The following is a 21,582-nucleotide window of genomic DNA, read 5'->3' on the forward strand; positions in this document are numbered from 1 at the left end:
TGTTAAAAGGATAATACATTTTGACTAAGATTCATCCAAGGAATGTGAAGTTGATTTAACATTTTAAAAAAATCAGTTAAATATTGTCTGTATTTCCTAATACAGGAAAAATTATATGATCATCCCAGTAGATGGAAGAAAAGCACTTGATAAAATTCAGTATCAGCTTAAAAACTGAGCAAACTAGAGTTTTCTTAATCAGATAAAGAGAAGGTGCAAAAATCTACAATAATGATCATGTTTAACAAATACTGTTTCAAAAATTTTGAAAAATTTTCCCTTTGAGATGATGAACAAGAAGAGGATACCTCCTACAACCACTGTCAGCGTTGCCACTCGGCTGAACAGGAGATCCTGGCTGTTACACTGAGACAAAGTCACGACTAGGAGCTTTAGATAAGCAGAAACAACTATAGTTGTTTTCAGATAAAAAGATTCCATGTGTATTAAATGAAACATTTTTACAGATAAAATATTATAACTAATAAGAAAGTTATAACTAAGTCACCAAAAGTGAAATAAGTATAAAATTCCATTATGCTTATATAAAAGCAACAAATAGAAAACATAATTTTAAACTATACTACTTCAAAGCATCCAAAAATAGCAGTTAGGATAAATATGAAAGAATGATATGAAAGACTTTTTTTGAGGAAAATTACATAACTTTATTGGAAGACATTATGTGTCAATAAAAATAGGCCATGTTTACAGAATAGAAGACTCAAAATGCAGAGGTTATTCATCTCTAAAGTGACCTCTGTACACAGCACACTCCCACTCCAAACCCCAGGAGGTATTTGGGGAAGTGACAGATGACAAGACAATTCACCTTGGGAAGCAGTTCCAGAGAGAAGAGCCAAGGCTGCAAAAGAGGAGGAGACCAAGAAGGAGGAGAGACCTCAGCCTGTTCGTACTGCTTCTGGGGCTCTCGCAGCAAGAATCCTAGAGTGGGCTGCCATTCCCTCCTCCAGAGCTCTTCACCATGACTGTGCATCTTGAGTGGCCCTGCGCGGCATGGCTCATAGCTTCATTGAGTTACACAAGCCCCTTCTCCACGACAAGGCTGTGATCTATGAAGGGATAAATTCTGTGAAGCTAATAGACAATACCATGGTGTATTGCTGCAGGAAGAGACAAACAGAAGTGAAACAGAAAAGACTGTGTATGCATAGTCATCTATGGTGCAGGAGTGAGTCAGAGCTGAGGAAAGGTGCACTTCTGTCCACCTGGATATTGTGTATGGTGGATGAGAGTGTATCAGGTATGTACGTGTACAATGTAATCATACAACACTAAAATATATTATTGTATTTTCCATCATAGCGCAAGTCTGGAAACAACTCAAATGTCCATCAACAGTGGAATGGTAAAATAGATCAATAAACTCTGATACAATCATTCGAAAATATTTACTTAGAACCAACAAGAAGTAGGTTACATGAAATAATATGAATGAATCTATAAACCTAAAGTTGAATGAATAAAAAATAAAACATAAAATTATACTTACTGCTGCTGCTACCGCTGCTAAATTGCTTCAGTCGTGTCCGACTCTGTGAAACCCCATAGACGGCAGCCCACCAGGCTTCCCCATCCCTGGGATTCTCCAGGCAAGAACACTGGAGTGGGTTGCCATTTCCTTCTCCAATGCATGAAAGTGAAAAGTGAAAGTGAAGTCGCTCAGTCATGTCCAACTCTTCCCAACCCCATGGACTTCAGCCTACCAGGCTCCTCCATCCATGGGATTTTTCAGACAAGAGTACTAGAGTGGGTTGCCACTAATGCTATTTATATAAAGTTCAAAAGTAAGCAAAACTGAATGTTATTTTTTTTAGGGATGTATATAAGAGTGCTCAAGAAAAACAAGGACAGAATTACTGTACGAGATTGGGGGATGGTTTGCTCTGGCCAGAATGAGTGTGTTGTAGTCAGCAAGGTCCTCTGGGCTATAAACAATGTTCAGTTTCTTTACTTAGTTCTTAATTACTTGGCCTTATAACTGTTATTCACTCTTTGCATATTATATTTTCCATAGAAATGTTTAAAAATTAGACTTCCAATGAAAATTAATTTATAACATAGTTGAGAGTTAGTTGGCTTTCTACATATTTGTTAAATGCTGAAACATTTATGCACATTCCTGTGTATATTATCTTTCACAATAAAAGTATATACTTGTAAAATTAAGTTTCTAATGAAAAACAGCAGTAATCAGACTTATCTCTTCTTACTATATAGAGGCAAGCACAATTGGATTTTCTGCCATTTCTTTTGGTGTTTACCTCTATGTTTGTAAATGTAAGCTTACAGTTCTGTTTCTTTAATTTTCATCTTTAGATGCTATTTGTTGGCTGCTACATGATAAGACGAGGACACAGATTTCTTACTACCACTTTCTCTAGGCTTTTATTCTCTTGGCCCACCAAATACTAATATATTGGTTTTCATTTATGTCAGTATCCAGAATTTACATTATCCAGACTGTGTAAATAGCATTCATCACCCAAATAATTCAATTCCATACCTCTTTCATTGTGTTCATTCATTTAGTTTCAGTTATTTTTTTGGAAACATTCCCCAAAATTCCTCATATTTTCCTACAGTTTGGACTGCTCTTTACATTATTATGTTATGAAATGTTACCAGCCAGGAGAGAGTAAGTAACAGCAGACTTGGTCTCCACTGACAACCACAGTATTGGACAGTATGTGGTACATTCCTTTCAGGCCTTGAAAAACAAGCATCATGGGACGAGAGACGCTCACTGGGAATTCCCCACCCCTTACAATAGTCTCTTACTAAGATTTTATGCAAGATCCATAACAGCAATGAACTTATCAATTCCATTTTTAATCCTTTCCACTTTTTGTTAAGGAAAAAACATCTCCATATACTTCGTATTTCCTCCATGGGTGGTGGCTCTGTTCATGTAACATTCCTAGGCTTCCTGTGTTTATAAACAGACACACACAGGTGCGCATGTGCACAGACGCTCTGCCCCAGTGGGCAAAGTGTCTTATCTGACTGTGGGAAAAAGACAAAGCGCAATCAGGATGCTGGCTCAGTTCCTCTTGGGGATGAGCCGTGTGCGGGGACACACACCGCGCGCTGGCCAATGCAGGCAGACTCTACGTGTGGAGGAGCCTGCCAGCCCAAGGCAGCTGTCGGAGGATTTTGCCAGGGCCCAGCCATGGGCGGCCCGTCAGACTGCTGGGGTGAGACAGGTTCACCTCTAACAGTGTCATTATAATAAAAGTGAATCAGAGGCCCTATCAGAGTTGGGGTTCATCTCTTTAATACTCATGTGACTTAAGACAGGCTAAAGCTATTTTAAGGGACAAAGAAAAGTGGCTTATCAGTCAGCAGAGTCAATTGCCGAGTGCTGTCCATTTGTCCTATGCTAGAAATAAAGCTAATCTCTTCTGTAATCATCTTGTATTGCTTTTGTTTTAGTTTAGTATATTTTGTTATTCAAAGCATTTTGAAGTTGTATATATATATATATATATATATCCATGTTGCTACTGCCTCAGTCCCAGTTTGGTTCTGGTCTATTTGCTTCATAGCTTTCTCTTTAGTACTTAATCCTTCGTAATTTCTTAGTTTTGAGATGTGAAGTTTTTATCTAGACATCCCCCCCCATATCAACAGCTGTTATATTCAGTTGAATGCATCCCCTTAAAGAAGATATGTTGACGTCCTAGCCCCCAGTTCTTCAGAAAGTGGCTTTACATGGAAATAAGGTCTTTGCAGAGTCAGCCACGTAAAGGTGAGGTCAGGAGGGTGGCCCTGATCTGGTGACTGGTGGCCTTATGACGCGGGGAAATTTGGAGATAGACATGAAGGGAGGAGGACGTACAGCAGCGTAACGGTGGAGTCAGCAACTAGAGTGACACAGGACAAGCTGAGGACTGCTGTCCCCATTCCCAGCCGACACCCTGAGTTCAGACCTCCGCCTCCAGAAGGTGAGATGGCACGTTTTCCTGGCTTTAAACTCCCAGTGTGGCCATGTCATTACAGCAGCCCCAGGAACCCAAGATCCAGTTTCCATAGCAGCATTTCAAATTGCCACTTCGCTTCCCTAGTTAAAAATTTTGTTATATCTTAAAAATGGTTAGTTTTCACCTGCCTGTATTTGTGTTTTGCTCCACGAGTTCTCTGTCCTGTTCTGCCGCTCTTCTTGCTGAGTGTGTCCTTGAGACGGTGGCGGGTCTGTCTGTGTGTCCTCCGCCCCCCGCAGCTGCGGCCTCAGTTCTTTCTCTGTCTTCCTCAGTTCACCGTCTTTCTCTTTCTGCCTTCAGTCTCTCCTGTGCTTGAGAGCATTCTCATCTAGTTTCGTGGAGACTCAGCATCGGAGAGAAATGACCGCGGTGCGTCCATGAAGGGGGCTGAGCAGTCTCCACTGGACTGGCCGCCGCTGTTAGACCTCAAGGCCCCGCCCGGAGATTTAGCGGGCTTTCCAAGTCAACTTACTCCTCCTTCACCTTCTTCAGAGGCGCACTGCCCTCTGTTCTGTGATTGCACGCACACCCTCCTCTCCCCGCAGGCTGAGACCACCGACCGGCAGACGCCTGCTGGGATAGAGAAGATGCCCTGGTCGCAGCTCTGGGGAGTCCGGCGGGTGTGAGGCGCTCAGCCCCCTCCCTGCAGCCTGAGTGCTTGCGGTGGGTGGGCACAGACGTTTGCTCTAGAACTTTATGAACCTAAGCAAGGCCATGGCTTATTCCACTTCAGGTCAGATTCTCAAGAGGTCCGAGGCCTCGACACTACTGCATGGTGAGGGCCGAGGGTGAGGCGTTCCCCTTCCGGGCTCTGAGGGGCACCAGTTTGTCTCCAGCCGAGGCCAGGGTGGGGCTGAGAGGCACTCGGAGCAGACAGATCTCGGGAGCCTGTGCAGAGAGCGTGACACCCCAGGGTCCTGACCCCCTACCTGGGGTCAGGGAGGAGAGGTCGGAAGATGAGAGGCCCTCCTGTGCTCCAAAGGCCGAGGGGACTTGGTGCAGCTGGGCGAGGCGCTGGGCAATCAGCAGACCAGGAAGGCCCAAGGAGAAGCTGGCCTGCCGCTTGTACCTGTGCTGGGCTCAGGCCACCTGCTGCAGGCCTGTGAGTTTCCAGAAGCACAAGGCACATCTTATACAGCATCCAGCACAAGCCTCATGCCCATCACTTTGTAAAATTTTCCATGAATGATGGACATTGTATGAAATCTTTCATGACTCCATGCAAAGCAAAGGAAGTTATTTTTAATAATTCTTTGACTTACTAAAAATAAAACCCAAAGTATATTAACATACAGAAAAAAAACCCCAAACACTCAATCTTTTAAGTCCAGGTTTGCCACCCTGAAGTTTCCTGACTTCCCGTGATCTGTCTGCCCCGACCAGCTTCAGAGTGGATGGAGCAGCTCTGGTCGAGTCAGCAGTGATCCCACAGACATAGTGGGGACACGGTGCCACCTGGAGTACTGCATGGGCTGTAAATGTTGCTGCTGGTGGATCACAACCTTCTTGATGGGACAAATTGGTGGTGGGTCCCCAGTGCAGGCCAGCGACCTAGTAACCCCTGCTGCAGGGCTGTCCGTGGGCCAGCCCTCTGAGGCCTGCTCTTCCCCTGCCCCGATGTGCTCCCTCCCCAGAGGCTCTGCTTCCTGGGACTCTGCTCTGCAACACCTGGTCCACCTACTCAACTGTGAGCACAGCTCGGCGCTGGAGCCTCAGTCTGACCCAGGCAACACCTCCCTGGAGACTGGGCTCTGGCTGTGCTCTGCTGGCCCACCCTCTCTGGTTCTGACCATTGCCATCAGAGCATAAGGCTTGTCCCCTACTTCAGGGCAGGTGTGGCCAGGGCACCCAGGCCCCACAGTCATTGGAACCCTCAGAGCAGCATGTGGTCAGCGGTGAACAGTGTCAACAGCTCAATCTTATTTCTTTATTTACTTGCATTGAGTGTGTGTGTGAGCTCATACAGACTGACTGAAAAGCACTGCTTTTAATTAACTTCACAATAACAAGATTCTGCATTTTACACAATTGAATCTTTAGACTCCACTTGCAAGCCTCATGTGGAGTTTTTCTTGGCAAAGCAGATGCCCTTCAGGAATGTGCCTGACTCTATGTGTTTGGTTCAGTTCAGTTGCTCAGTCATGTCAGACTTTGTGACCCCATGGACTGCAGCATGCCAGGCTTCCCTGTCCAACACCAACTCCTGGAACTTGCTAAAACTCATGTCCATCGAGTCGGTGATGCCGTCCAACCATCTCATCCTCTGTTGTCCCCTTCTCCTCCTGTCTTCAATCTTTCCCAGCATCAGAGTTGTTTCCAATGAGTCAGTTCTTTGCATCAGGAGGCCAAAGTATTGGAGCTTCAGCTTCAGCATCAGTCCTTCCAATGAATATTCAGGACTGCTTTCCGTTAGGATGGACTGGTTTGATCTCCTTGCAGTCCAAAGGACTCTCAAGAGTCTTCTCCAACACCACAGTTCAAAAGCATCAACTGATGCTTTTGACTTTCTGTGTATGATGAGTTTCCATTTAGAAGGGATGAGGTCACTTGTACAACTTTGTTTTAGGGTGCTGTTCCACTTTGTGGATTTTTGATGCAAAATTTTAGTTGTCAACCACTCCCTTCTCTCTACTTCAAAATCTTATGTTTCAAACATCCAAAAAGTCTTATATCTTAGAACACTTGGTAAAATACATTTTTTTAAAAAGCCTGTGTGTCACTTGTCTCAGCTATGAGTTCTGGGAATGAACATCACCCTAATTAAACCAAAGAGCGGTCAGTCATAACAGGTAAAGAAGTATGCTGTGAGAACATGATGCTATCTAAGACCAAACAGAGTAATTTTTGAAAAGTTTGTTGTTTTGTGCTATTCACATTGCCATTAGCATGAGTGATTATAATTCACTAAAATGATCAGAAGTTGTTACATTACTGATGATTGTGTATCAATTTGTAATAACAAATACAAGCAGACAGGCTATTTGTCCAAGATAAATTTCACACTCTTGTTTTCCCTTGAACTCAAAGTTGAATTCTTAGCTCTTCCAAAAATGATATGTAGGATTAGATTAATTTTGCTGTGAGATTCTGTGGGGTTCCTTCTTGTTCCTCTATTTCATGAATATACTTGTTCTTAGGAGAATAGGTTGGACAACTCTTAATCCCAGAGGAAAACAGTATCCGTAACAACACAAACGCATGTGTGGTTCAGAGAATTCAGTCCACATTCACATTATGTAGTTAGTTCTATAGTGATGTGAAAAGAAGTCACAAAAATGTTAATGATCTCTTTCATGCATAGAGAAGTTTCATTCAAAGGTTCAAGGTGCTTTCCAAGTACTAATTCATTAAACCTGGACTTTCTGTGTCACATGTTGATGTTTGTTCTTTCTTTAAACCTAAGTTTCTACCCAAGCTGAATTTCTAATATAGTAAGACCAAAATGAAATATAACTGAAAATATAAATTGCCAGGCATAGTTCTGTAGGGAAGTTCCAGCTTAAGTGGGTTTTCTGTCATAACAGGAATTATGAGGGACTTGGAGAATCTGACCAGAGTGCTCGACAACCAGCTCTTCCTGGCCACTTTGGAAAAGGGGGAAACTTCATGGAACTGGGATTCCTAGGAGAGAGAGCACGACATGAACCAGTTCTGCACAAATCTGATGAGAATTGAGACGATCAGCTCTCATCAGCAGCAAGGCTTAGAGGTGAAGGTGTGAGCCAACCGGGGGTGTCACCCGTAGGTTACCTCACTACTCCGCAGGCCCTGCCCCCACGCACACCTGAGTCACAACACCCCTCTTCCACCCCAATTAGGTTTCCTCAAGTCCAGAGCCCACTTACACATAAGTAATGAAGTTTTCATCCAGAATTTGCTAGGAATTCAGTGAAATAGAAAAAAATAGAGGTGAGATGCTGGGTGAGGCAGAGTAGTGCCAAATCACCCACAGCCCACAGTCAAACAAGATACAGAGACCTTCCATGCAGGCTGTTGGGGTCAGTCACTTAATTATCACTCTGTCACTGCCACCGTGGAACTCTGGAACTCAGCCTGTGGAGGAGCAGGGCCAGCTCATGTGTCCTGTGTCAGCTTCCCTCCAGGCTGTGGGCCGCCTTCACGCTTAGCACCGCCTCTCAGATCCTCTGGGATTTGTTATGCAAAAACTGGCTTATTTCACAAATATAGCTGTGCTGGTGTGCAGTGCTGTCTCACTCCTCCCAAGCAACAGTCTTCAGAGGTCACAGTGGCTTTCTGAAGAGAAATGACCACTGTCCACAGGTGCAGGTCTGAGGATGGGATCTTGGGGCTTCTGGGAGCTGTGGAAGCATGTAGCCCCCAGCGGTTGTTCAGTTCATTCTAATAAACCTCTATTGGGTGTTATTATGCCCACCTTGACATCCACTGAAACCAGGTTTTCATATGTGTAGTCACACAAAGTATAACTAGGTTTTCACCAAGCCCAGTGATTGCTGAGCCGGGACTGGTATAGAAGCAGGTGAGAGAGCCCAGAGCGGGACTGCATCTTGAGGACAGTGTGCCGCTTCCATTGTCATTCAGCACAATGGAGGATCACGGTGGACTACTTGCCCAGTAAAACACATGTGTCTTCCCTGGTGGCTCAAGATGGTAAATAATCTGCCTGCCAATGCAGGAGACCCAGGTTCAATCCTTGGGTTGGGAAGATTCCCTGGAGGAGGGCCTGGCAATCCACTCCAGTATTCCTGCCTGGAGAATCCCATGGACAGAGGAGCCTGGCAGGCTACAGTCCATGGGGTTGCAAAGAGTTGGACATAACTGGGGAACTGACACTTTTTTCAAGATGCACACGTGAGCCGCAAGCCGTGGGAGGAACAAGTAGGAAAAGAGATATGTGTAGTTCCAGGTGGGAGACGAAGGAAGCTTCCTGGAAGAAGTGGTATTTGAAGCTGCACTTGGATTGGTAAAATCTGTCTTGTGACTGTGACTTGGGGATCAGGGAGGGGGTAACAAGAGGCACATGTCAGCAAAAGGGACACAAGCAGAGGAGGAACCCCACAGACAAATCAGAACTTCCCATGTAACGCAGGTGTGTTCAGGGAGCCCCGGACAGGAAGTAGGGAAAGAAGTGTTATGTCTGTGAAGCCTTCACTGTCAAAACAAGGATCTCTTTGGTTTGCAGGCGGAGAGCTGTCACAGGTTGTGGAGCAAGGGGACTGTAACCCATGGCAGCTACAGGAGGAAAGATTAAAAGAGGGAAAGCAGGGTTGGGGCTCTGAGGGTCTGACAGGCAGTGGCAGTGGGCCTGAGGGGTTGGGGCCGGGGTGGGGGGGCTGGGAAACGCTGCAGGTGGTTGTTACTGAAGCCTGACAACGGGCTTGACTCAGCACAGAAACCAGGAGAAAGAGTGGTTGCTGTAGACTGAGAACAGAGAGAGGAGTTTGATCTCAGACATAGGTGTTTGGAGGATGGGGCAGGACTTCAGACAAAGATGTCTCTTGGGCCACTGGAAGTGCCATGAGCCTTCTCCCACCATTCTTGTACTCAGCAGTCATACAAACTGTATGAAGACACACCGCTCAGAATCTAGGTAGATGATCATGTGTGTGATTAGTGCAACACAGTCTCTTCTTTGGAACCACCCAGGAATTAGAACAGAACACACGTTATTCTGACACCGTCGACCCTGGACTGACCGACACACAGTGTGGGTGTCAGACCCAGTGTGCTGTCAGGAAGTGAGCCCAGAGCTCTGCTCTGCAGACTGGGGTCTCAGTTCGGGCTCTGTTGCGTTTTATTTTTCTAAGGCCTTTGTTTACCTGTAGCCCCAGATCCTCCTGGAGGCTCTCTGCCTTGGGGATGTGTCATCACGATGGGGAGAGTGAATCTACATCCAGTGACTCTAGGCCAATGAATCTACATCCCAGACCATGGAGCACAGGCGCTTGGGGTTCACCAGTTTCATGTGAGATCAGTGGATCCGGTGTGAGGAGTGCCCATAGCGCTCTAGTGGTCACCGCTGTCCTGTCCCCAGAAGAACAAAGAGGAGGAAGTCTTGGTACTTGTCCCCAGAGCTTTCACTTGGGATAATGAACAGTATGAAAAGGCAAAATGATAGGATAATGAAAGGGGAACTCCCTGGGTCAGTAGGTGCCCAATATGCTACTGGAGATCAGTGGAGAAATAACTCCAGAAAGAATGAAGAGATGGAGCCAAAGCAAAAACAATACCCAGTTGTGGATGTGACTGGTGATAGAAGCAAGGTCCGATGCTGTAAAGAGCAATATTGCATAGGAACCTGGAATGTCAGGTCCATGAATCAAGGCAAATTGGAAGTGGTCAAACAGGAGATGGCAAGAGTGAACGTCGACATTCTAGGAATCAGCGAACTAAAATGGACTGGAATGGGTGAATTTAACTCAGATGACCATTATATCTACTACTGTGGGCAGGAATCCCTTAGAAGAAATGGAGTAGCCATCATGGTCAACAAAAGAGTCTGAAATGCAGGACTTGGATGCAGTCTCAAAAATGATAGAATGATCTCTGTTTGTTTCCAAGGCAAACCATTCAATATCACAGTAATCCAAGCCTATGCCCCAACCAGTAACACTGAAGAAGCTGAAGCTGAACAGTTCTATGAAGACCTACAAGACCTTTTAGAACTATCACCCAAAAAAGATGTCCTTTTCATTATAGGGGACTGGAATACAAAAGTAGGAAGTCAAGAAACACCTGGAGTAACAGGCAAATTTGGCCTTGAAGTACAGAATGAAGCAGAGTTCTGCCAAGAGAACGCACTGGTCATAGCAAACACCCTCTTCCAACAACACAAGAGAAGACTCTACACATGGACATCACCAGATGGTCAACACCAAAATCAGATTGATTATATTCTTTGCAGCCAAAGATGGAGAAGCTCTATACAGTCAGCAAAAACAAGACTGGGAGCGGACTGTGGCTCACATCATGAACTCCTTATTGCCAAATTCAGACTTAAATTGAAGAAAGTAGGGAAAACCACTAAACCATTCAGGTATGACCTAAATCAAATCCCTTATGATTATACAGTGGAAGTGAGAAATAGATTTATGGGGCTAGATCTGATAGACAGAGTGCCTGATGAACGATGGATGGAGGTTTGTGACATTGTACAGGACACAGGGATCAAGACCATCCCCATGGAAAAGAAATGCAAAAAAGCAAAATAGCTGTCTGAGGAGACCTTACAAATAGCTGTGAAAAGAAGAGAAGTAAAAAGCAGAGGAGAAAAGGAAAGATATAAGCATCTGAATGCAGAGTTCCAAAGAATAGCAAGGAGAGATAAGAAAGCCTTCCTCAGTGATCAATGCAAAGAAATAGAGGAAAACAACAGAATGGGAAAGACTAGAGATCTCTTCAAGAAAATTAGAGCTACTAAGGGAACATTTCATGCAAAGATGGGCTTGATCAGTTCAGTTCAGTCGCTCAGTCGTGTCCGACTCTTTGCGACCCCATGAATCGCAGCACGCCAGGCCTCCCCGTCCATCACCATCTCCCGGAGTTCACTCAAACTCACGTCCATCGAGTCCGTGATGCCATCCAGCCATCTCATCCTCTGTTGTCCCCTTCTCCTCCTGCCCCCAATCTCTCCCAGCATCAGAGTCTTTTCTAATGAGTCAACTCTTCGCATGAGGTGGCCAAAGTACTGGAGCTTCAGCTTTAGCATCATTCCTTCCAAAGAAATCCCAGGGCTGATCTCCTTCAGAATGGACTGGTTGGATCTCCTTGAAGTCCAAGGGACTCTCAAGAGTCTTCTCCAACACCACAGTTCCAAAGCATTAATTCTGCGGCGCTCAGCCTTCTTCACAGTCACAGTCCAACTCTCACATCCATACATGACCACTGGAAAAACCATAGCCTTGACTAGATGGTAATGTCTCTGCTTTTGAATATACTATCTAGATTGGTCATAACTTTCCTTTCAAGGAGTAAGTGTCTTTTAATTTCATGGCTGCAGTCACCACCTGCAGTGATTTTGGAGCCCCAAAAAATAAAGTCTGACACTGTTTCTACTGTTTCCCCATCTATTTCCCATGAAGTGATTGGACCGGATGCCATGATCTTCGTTTTCTGAATGTTGAGGTTTAAGCCAACTTTTTCGCTCTCCTTTCACTTTCATCAAGAGGCTTTTTAGCTCCTCTTCACTTTCTGCCATAAGGGTGGTGTCATCTGCATATCTGAGGTTATTGATATTTCTCCCGGCTTGATAAAGAACAGAAATGGTATGGACTTAAGAGAAGCAGAAGATATTAAGAAGAGGTGGCAAGAATACACAGAAGAACTGTAGAAAAAAGATTTTCCTGACCAAGATAATCCCAATGGTGTGATCACTCACCTAGAGCCAGACATCCTGGAATGTGAAGTCAAGTGCCCCTTAGAAAGCATCACTACGAACAAAGCTAGTGGAGCTGATGGAATTCCAGTTGAGCTATTTCAAATCCTAAAAGATGATGCTGTGAAAGTGCTGTACTCAATATGCCAGCAAATTTGGAAAACTCAGCAGTGGCCACAGGACTGGAAAAGGTCAGTTTTCATTCCAATCCCAAAGAAAGCCAATGCCAAAGAATGCTCAAACTACCACACAATTGCACTCATCTCACACGCTAGTAAAGTAATGCTCAAGATTTTCCAAGACAGGCTTCAGCAATACGTGAACTGTGAAATTCCAGATGTTCAAGCTGGTTTTAGAAAAGGCAGAGGAACCAGAGATCAAATTGCCAACATCTGCTGGATCATGGAAAAAGCAAGAGAGTTCCAGAAAAACATCTATTTCTGCTTTATTGACTATGCCAAAGCCTTTGACTGTGTGGATCACAATAAACTGTGGAAAATTCTGAAAAAGATGGGAATACCAGACCACCTGACTTGCCTCTTGAGAAATCTATATGCAGGTCAGGAAGCAACAGTTAGAACTGGACATGGAACAACAGATTGGTTCCAAATAGGAGAAGGAGTGCGTCAAGGCTGTATATTGTCACCCTGCTTATTTAACTTCTATGCAGAATACATCATGAGAAACGCTGGGCTGGAAGAAGCACAAGCTGGAATCAAGATTGCCGGGAGAAATATCAATAATCTCAGATATGCAGATGACACCACCCTTATGGCAGAAAGTGAAGAGGAACTAAACAACCTCTTGATGAAAGTGAAAGAGGAGAGTGAAAAGGTTGGCTTAAATCTCAACATTCAGAAAACGAAGATCATGGCATCTGGTCCCATCACTTCATGGGAAATAGGTAAACAGTGGAAATACTGTCAGACTTTATTTTGGGGGACTCCAAGATCACTGCATATGGTGACTGCAGCTATGAAATTAAAAGACACTTATTCCTTGGAAGGAAAGTTATGACCAACCTAGATAGCTTATTAAAAAGCAGAGACATTACTTTGCCAACAAAGGTCTGTCTAGTCAAGGCTATGATTTTTCCAGTGGTCATGTCTGGATGTGAGAGTTGGACTGTGAAGAAAGCTGAGCGCCAAAGAATTGATGCTTTTGAACTGTGGTGTTGGAGAAGACTCTTGAGAGTCCCTTGGACTGCAAGGAGATCCAACCAGTCCATTCTAAAGGAGATCAGTCTTGGGTGTTCATTGGAAGGACTGAGGCTGAGGCTGAAACTCCAATACTTTGGTTTCCTGATGCAAAGAGTTGACTCAGTGGAAAAGACCCTGATGCTGGGAGGGATTGGAGGCAGGAGAAGGGGACAACAGAGGATGAGATGGCTGGATGGCATCACCGAGTTGATGGATTTGAGTTTGAGTGAACTCTGGGAGTTGGTGGTGTACAGGGAGGGCTGGCCTGCTGTGATTCGTGGGGTCGCAAAGAGTCGGACAGGACTGAGGACTGAACTGAATGAGAAGGATAAACAGAGGCCAAGAAGATGAGGGCAGAGATAAGCAGATAAGGTAGTGGGAGGACGGGTGTGAGGAGGAGAGGTTTTCCTGGGTTGATATTAGGGATGCCTGGGATTCTGAGGGTGGAGAAGGGAGCACTTGGGTGAAGGCTACCAGGTCTTCAGGAACCAGCGCCTGGGGGTGTGTGTCAGGGGGTGGTTGTGGGTTGGGGCCAGGCAGTGGAGGGACTGGAGTGTCCGATCAGAGGGTGGATGTGTATTCAGTGGATAGCACAGGAAGTACTGAATTTCCTGTTTTTGAAAGGAATAAATGCCACTGAAATGCCACTGTTTCTCCGGAGCCAACTTAGGTCACTCCCGAGCCACAGGGTCAAGCAGTTGGCGGTGAGGGAACCACCAGCAGGCCGTGAGGATGCCCCGGGCCTGCAGGAGGGGCTGAATTGTGGGAGGGGAGTCGGGTGACAGTGACCCGCAAGAGCCTCGAGGGGCCCAGGGAGCAGAGGCTGTGCGAAGACCGAGGAGGACAGACTCCGGACTCTTCCTAGCCTCGCTCCCTGGGAGAATGGTGGAAGCCACCAGAAGCCAGGAGGAGGGGCTGGTGTGCGGATTCTGGGTTTGGGGGCGTCTGGGCGAGGTTATTCAGGTGGACAGTCGGCGGGGTGAGCTGGCTGCCCCAGACGGCCAGGACTGGAGGCCCAGTCTGCTGATGCCCGAGAGGTGACAACGCTGCGGTGGCAGCGGGAGAGACGGGAGACCTGCCGGGAACCGGGCCCCGGGAGAGGACGCGCTGGGGGCGTGCGTGCGCGCGGTCTGCCCGCGCACGTGGGGATCTGGGACACCCCACCTCCTCGGCCTCACGGTGGGGCCTGAGCCGAGGCCGAGCCCTGATTGTGGCCCCAGGGCCTACAGCTGCGGGAGTTAGGATCCTCCAACCCGGGCCTCTTTCCACGGCCCCTGTCCCCAACCCACAGGCGCATTTATTTAAAATAATAATAATAATAATCAGCCCGCAAAGACCAGGAACGGAGAGGCTGGGGCTCCAGCCGGTCATTTTCTGCCTCGGGCCCGGGGAGGGCGGGGGCCGGGCTGGGCGGGGAGGCCCGCTGCGCCGGTGCGCGCGCCAGGGCCCCGGGAGCGCGCCCCGCCCCCGTCCCCGCCGTGCGCGCGCCCCGCCCCGTGTGTGCGCGCGCTCCGCCCCACCCCCCTCCGCCCAGTGCGCGCCCTCGCCTCGCGCGCGCTCCGCGGAGCCGCCGGTGCAGCGGGGCGAGCGCGCTCCGGGCGGGCCGGGGGCGCGGGCGCGGGGCCGGCGAGCCGGGGCGCGCGGGGGAGGCGCCGGGGAGGAGCGCGCTGCGCCGCCGCCCGGCCTGCCGCCGCTCGGTGCGGGTCCGCGGGGCGCGAGGAGCGGCGAGACCGCGGCCTGGAACAAAGGGAGGCCGGCGCGGGCGGGGGCGGCGCGAGCATGGCGGACCGCAGCCTGGAGGGCATGGCGCTGCCCCTGGAGGTGCGCGCCCGGCTGGCCGAGCTGGAGCTGGAGCTGTCGGAAGGTAACAGGCCCGGCGCTCGGCCGGCCGCGCTGTCACGGGGCCCGGGAGGGCGGGGGTCCCGGCGCAGGGCGAGAAGCGGCCCCCGCCCTGCGGCTCTGCGTCGTCCGCCGCGGCCCCGGCGCCGGGCACCGGTGGGGCCTGGGGGTTTCTGGGGGTCCGGGGCTGAAGGGCGGGCCCGTGGCTTGGGGCGCAGGGCGAGCCTCGGGCCGGGGGCGCAGGACGGGCCTGGGGCTTGGGACGCAGGGCAGGCCCGGGCCGGGGGCTCAGGGTGCGACGCGGGCTGGGGGCGCCGCTGGGGCCGCAGGACGGGCCGCGGGCCGGGGGCGCAGGGCGGGCCGCGGGCCGGGGCGGCCTCGCGCGCGGCCTGGTGGACCGGGCTGTGTCCTTGGTGCGCGTCCGAGCGCTGCCCACCGCGGCCGGGCCGGGGGCGGTTCCGCGACGCGCGGCCTGAGGCGCCGCGGGCCTGGTTCTAATGCGAAACTTGTCGTTGGACTTGAGGGTCTGACCGCGGGGTCCGCGGCGTCCGGCCTGGACCGGCCAGCGCCGCTATTGTTTCCGTGCGCTGGACGCGAAGGTTGGCTGGAACTGGAGAGCCCCCTCCCTCAGGCCGGTCTGTGCCGCGTTCCCAGCGGCTCACGCTTCCAGTTTGTGACAGATTCGCTACAGTGATTTCATGGAGTGTTATATACGGTTTCTTATTTTCTTTTAAGGCCGGGATCATGTGCTCAGCTGTCATAAGTTTTAGATTGGGGTTTGCTGTGTCTTTTTATAAAACCCACTAAAGTTCCGAAATCTTGAATGTTGACTATAGATTTAGAATGCACCCGGCTCACCCTGGGAAGGCCACTAATACACTCGGGGTGGAGAGAGGCCATGTCCTCTCAAATTTATATTTGGAACAGTTTAGCAGTTTAGTAGTGAACTCGTGTGTGTGTGTGTGTGTGTGTGTGTGTGTGTGTAACGGTTTTGTGGGGCTGGCAGTCAGAAAGTAGATTCATAGGTGCCAGTTTTCATCAGCTGGGAGAAACTGGTGTTGACCTGATGTTTTCCCTTTTAACACTTTCAGGGGGGAAGAAGGTGGTAAAAGTGGGGGCCTGGGTGAGGTGTCTCTTCAGATGGTGCCCTCTGGAAGGCTCCTGTTTCATGTTCGGGATCCTTCGGGGCTCTGTGATGCTCAGCTGTCCCACAGGAGGTGTTTCCTGGACTCTGCTCAGCAGCCGCTGTCTGAGGGGCTGCAGGCACTGCTGGACCTCAGTGCCGAGCTCAGCTGGGGAGCAGAGCTTAGTCCACACTGGTGGGTAAGGAGTTCTGTGTGGACAGGTGGCTTGGAGGGGTGCAGGACCCACTAGAGAATATTTGCCCAAGTTCTTTGGCTTCATCACTGCTCACATGGGTTCTTCTCCTCTGCCCCCTACCCGCCACAGCTCTGCACCACAGCTGTGCTGTTTACAACACCCTATCCTTCCTGCCTTGTCTCCAAGCTCTTCTGCTCTATCTGCCTCATCCTGATGTTGTGTCAGTATGCCCCTGTGCAGCCTCTGAACTGACCAGAATCCCTCCGCCTCCCCAGTCAGCCTGGACTGGGCTCTCACCTTGCTTCTGCCTGTCTGGGACAGTGTGTGGCCCCTGGTGGGAGGGGCTGGTGTGAACGTGGACAGAACACACTCACTTGCTGGGTGGCAGTTACCGGTCACCCTCAGTCACTCCTAGACTGTGTCCCTGTTGCCCAGAGGATGGCAAAGCATGTGCTCAGTCTGGTTCTCTGTGAATACCTTGTGTCCTTGCAGATTTTAAAAAGGGTTTAATGAATTTTTATTGAGTGTCAGGACAGAGGAAGGGGCGTGTGTTTGCATGCTCGAATCATATTACTGTTTCTCCCTCTCTAAACCTCCCTAGGCCTGGCTGGAACACCCGAGAGAGGAGAGGGTTGTTGCTGTGACTGCCCAGCGTGAGCCACCCCCCTACTCCCCTTTAGCTGTGTCATGTTTGACTTGTGTTGTCTGCATTGGGTTGATTGGGTCTCTCTTTAAGGTCATTTGGAATTTTGTGTATTGTGACCATGTAGTATAGTTTTACTGGCTTAAACTAGATTAATCAACTTGCTTTTCAATATTGTTTACCAGAAACCAAAGAATGAAAGGATCAGAAATTTTTGTCTCTTTACATTTCGGAACTTAAAAATCCCCCACCTTATCCACTTGCAAAGTGAAAACTTAAAACAACTTTTAATGCTGAATTGAGAGTATTGCTTTCATATTTATCTTCAATCAGGATTCATATGAAGAGAATTCTTTAAGTTAGTCATCATTTTATTAAAAGGTTAGAGAATACTGTGGAAACGTGTGTGGACTTTCTAGCACTCAGTTCTTACAGAGGCGCATGGAAAGCAGTCCCGTTTTCAGCACATAATGTAGGCTGAAAAACCAGAGTAGCTATTCTCTCAATGTTCCTACGTGGCCTGCCAGCCGCGAATGGTTGTGTATAATCTAGATCAGTAGGTGCTGGTCCAGCTTTGGTTTGCCCTGTCTGCTGTGCTGTTACAGACACTAATGTTCTGTTTTATGGGTCACTGTTGGGTGCAGGGTTGCAGATTGACTTCTTGGCTGCAGAACTCATATTTCCACTTTCCTGCCCTGCTGGTTGCCCCCTTTTCTTTCCACTGTCTGTTGCTGTCCGGTGCTTCCCTTCGGGACGCTGGGCTCCTCTCCCCGAAGAACTAGTGCCAGCAAAGAACAGGAGCTCTCTGTGGGGAGAGGCGTCTGATCCTTGCGTCTGGGGGAGTCTTGGGGGCCAGGAGGATGCTTGGCACTGAATGTGAGATGGAGAGGAAGCTGGTTGCTGGGGGCCAGGTGGGGTGATGGAGGCTCTTTTCCCCACACACTTTTCCCTGAATCATTTTTTTCTTCCCTCTCTTCCCCTCCCTTTCCCTTCATTCTTGCCTTTTGGAATCATGCATTTTTTCTCTTTGGCTTTAAGAGGGCCACTAAGTAGGTAATATGTGAATAAATAGTATTTGGCTTAAAGGAAAACTTTAAATGGAAACATCAGCAAAGCAGAGCAGAAAGAGAAAATTTCTCAATAAAGGGACTCATGTCTTACTAAAAAAATTAGCTGTTGATTGAAATTCAGCAATACATTTCTCTGTTAACTGATGGTTTGTGTCCTGGGCTATGCACACCCTGGACTTGCAGCACTAGACGATCTCATCCCACTCTTTCAGCAATGGTTGCATTCTTATTTTGGTAGGACTTTGGGAAATTGCCTTGTGATGCAGCCTGTGAAAACCGTGACGTTTGCAGAAGAGACATCTGTTAGCTTTATACTTTGTGGTTTTTGATTGTGAGTGTGCCTACTGACTTCCTAACTCTTGCTTATGGGAGTTACTAAGTCTGTAATGTCCTGAATTCCTGCAACTAGCAGTTATGTTTTATAATTGACTCCAACTTAACGTTTTCTAGTAAGTTCGAAACTGCCCAAGGGAGGTGGTGGGTGCCATCAGTTCATTGTACTGGTCAAGGAATCAGTCTTTTTAAGTTAGAGATGAGTAGTTCACATGCAGCTGGCATAATCCTGTAAACTTGTAAAGAGATGGCCAGTTGGAAGGTTCGTAGGTTGGGGGCAGGTGTCTTCAGGGCTGCCAGCACACAGTCGCAGATGCACCCAGCTCTGCGGCCTGAGCTCCGTCCCCTGCAGCCCCCGCTGTTCTTGGCGGTGCCTGTGACTGCAGAGCTGGCTCCCCGAGCTGAAGTCTGGGACCACCTTCCACGGGTGGGGGAAGGAGACCACTGTCTCTCATGCAATCCAAACATTCTCCTCATTGAAAGGAAACAGGGGGCTCTGAAAAACAAGTGTGTGAAAAAATGTTTTCTTCCAGAATCTCACTGATAACTTGTCACTGGGAGGGGAGGAAGGAAGGGGGTGCAGATTCAGGGAGTGACAGCTGAGCTGCTGCCCCTGCAGTCAGTCCTCACGCAGTTAATAGAGCCCGTTACCTTTGGGGCGGCATGTCAGTGCTGGTCCTGGGAGCTGGAGTCCTTGGCTTTATGAATCTAAAATAAAAGATTATTACCTGAATTACAGATATTTACAAAATGGCAGCACTGATATGGGTGGGATGTGAAATGTGTGGACTTGAGTTCTAAGACTTGTTCAGAGTTATGAAAATTGTTACATTTGAATGTCCTTTTCTTGAGTAAATATAGATGTCAGGTTTAGCTGGGAAGGTAAAGGCACATATTCAAGGCCCTAATGTTTAAGGTTGATCCCAGCGCTCAGAAGGTATTTATGGTGCTGTAGTCACACTTAGAGCTGAATGCCGTGAGGTCACAGCTGTAACAGTGACTATTTTGTTTCATTCTGGGCCCACTGGCTTTATATTCTTGTTATGGTTTGGAGGCTACAGGCTGTTGGATGTTATGAGTCACTTTTTGCCTTCCTCCTCCCAGCCTTTTTCAAATGAGAAGTCTCTTTTTTTAGAGCTGATTTTTTTTTTTTTAAGCAGTGATTTATGGGATGAGTTGTAGCATTCTTCTGAATTGCAGAGAGAATGTATTGGAAAATCTTCGTTTTGATGTCATGTATATGGACTGACTCACCAGTTCAAATCCTAGTCATATTAAGGTTCTCATAATTACTCAGGCATCTTCCTAAAATCAGATGCTTGCCTGCAGGTATTGGCTAGGTTTTGCACATCAGTGTTTTTCCGGGAACAGGGGACACTCCATCTGCTGTAACATGGCAGGCACCTTGGGTAACACGATGGGCTCCGGCCGCTGTTGACGGTTCCCGTCCTCCAATCTCTTCGTCTGTATCCCTCTGCTTTCAAGGTTGCCAGTGTTGATTTTCCTTCTTCTCAATCTTTTTGTGCTCCCTACAGAGGTCACCTACTGTCATTGCCTGTGCACCTTTCTTTCTGCTGAGAGGGTCAAAAGCTTGTGACGTCTCAGAAGCAGCAGTTGCTTCAATTTGTTGGTGATGATAATACATAGCTCTCTCGAAGGGGAGACTCTTAAGTGGGAATTCATGTGTGAGAACACAGGAGTGGGGCTTGTACATATATGGCCCTTTCTTCAGGACTCAATGCGGTATTAATGTTCATAAGCACTTAAAGACCAGTAAAGCGGGGAAGGGCTGAGATGTTGGGCTGTAAAGTCAACGACAACAAGCAGCCTTCTTTTGGGGGAGGGGACTGGGGAGGTGGCTCTTTAGTTTTGCTGCTGCTGAATATTGTGCAAAATGAAATGTGCTCTGAGAATCACAAATTGAGATCCTTCTTTACCAAGCATTTTGTGTGATAGGTATGAGAAGTCAGGGGAAAAAAAGACCCAAGATAGTGAGCACAGAAGCAGTCTGTGATTGATAGTGTTAAACAGATCTTTCCCTTCTGGGCTGCTGGTTTTTAAATCATATTTTTTTGCTTATTAGGTTGGAAACTTTCTGTGTCCCCATGAAAAGATTGAAAACTGCCTGCCAGATCCAAATCAGCTCTGTCGGCACCAGAGACAGCAATTCTTTGCATACTTGTCTGCAGTTATGCACAATTAGAATTTTTTTTACTGAATTATCTGGTTCGTCAAGTCAGGTATTTTCCTGGTTTTTTTTTTTTTTAATTAGAGGAATACTAAAACTTTTTAAAATTATGAAGTAAAGAATTCATATGTAAATATTGGTCCAGTTCAGTGTGGGCTGGTTCATACCCCCAGACTCAGGTCTGAGCCGCTGGCTGAGGAGGGAGGTAGTTCATGCATCTGACTTCCCTGTGGCCGCTTGGTGCTGGGCAGGGATGCTTTCTCCTAAAACCACAAGCAGTCTCTCGTGTCCTGACCACGTGTCTTACCAGTGTAGCTCGCCATGTGTCAGGCATTTATGAAACGTCCTGTTAGTGAGGAGAGACCCACCCATCCCAGTTTTCGTGCTGCCTGGTCTTAATCCTGCCTTCGTGGCTTTGTTTTGGCTGTTCTCTTCTGTTGGCAGAGCCTCCTGTCAGGACTTCTTCACTCTCGGGAAAATCATGAGCACCCGCTCAGAGCCATGTCCCGTTTCTGGCCCGAGTGTCATGTCCCTGAGAAGATGAGGGTGACGTGGCTCCAGTGAAGGGTGGGGGGTGGTGTGTGTGGCTCCAGCTGACGCTTCCGGGACAGTTTACCTGAAATGAGAAGTATA

At 48.0% G+C, this 21,582-nt stretch overlaps 1 protein-coding gene across 2 annotated transcripts in view; it reads left to right on the forward strand.

The window, feature by feature from the left end:
- The first annotated feature begins 15,335 nt into the window (after positions 1–15,335).
- The window catches only part of DIP2C (disco interacting protein 2 homolog C), a 309,984-nt gene continuing 303,737 nt past the window's right edge, over positions 15,336–21,582 (forward strand). For both annotated transcript variants that reach the window (XM_068987609.1, XM_068987610.1), the window contains exon 1: positions 15,336–15,420. In XM_068987609.1, coding sequence (XP_068843710.1) covers positions 15,336–15,420 — 85 coding nt within the window. The remainder of the gene's footprint in view (positions 15,421–21,582) is intronic.

The sequence above is a fragment of the Capricornis sumatraensis genome, chromosome 15, assembly GCF_032405125.1.
Source record: "Capricornis sumatraensis isolate serow.1 chromosome 15, serow.2, whole genome shotgun sequence".
NCBI lineage: Eukaryota > Metazoa > Chordata > Mammalia > Artiodactyla > Bovidae > Capricornis > Capricornis sumatraensis.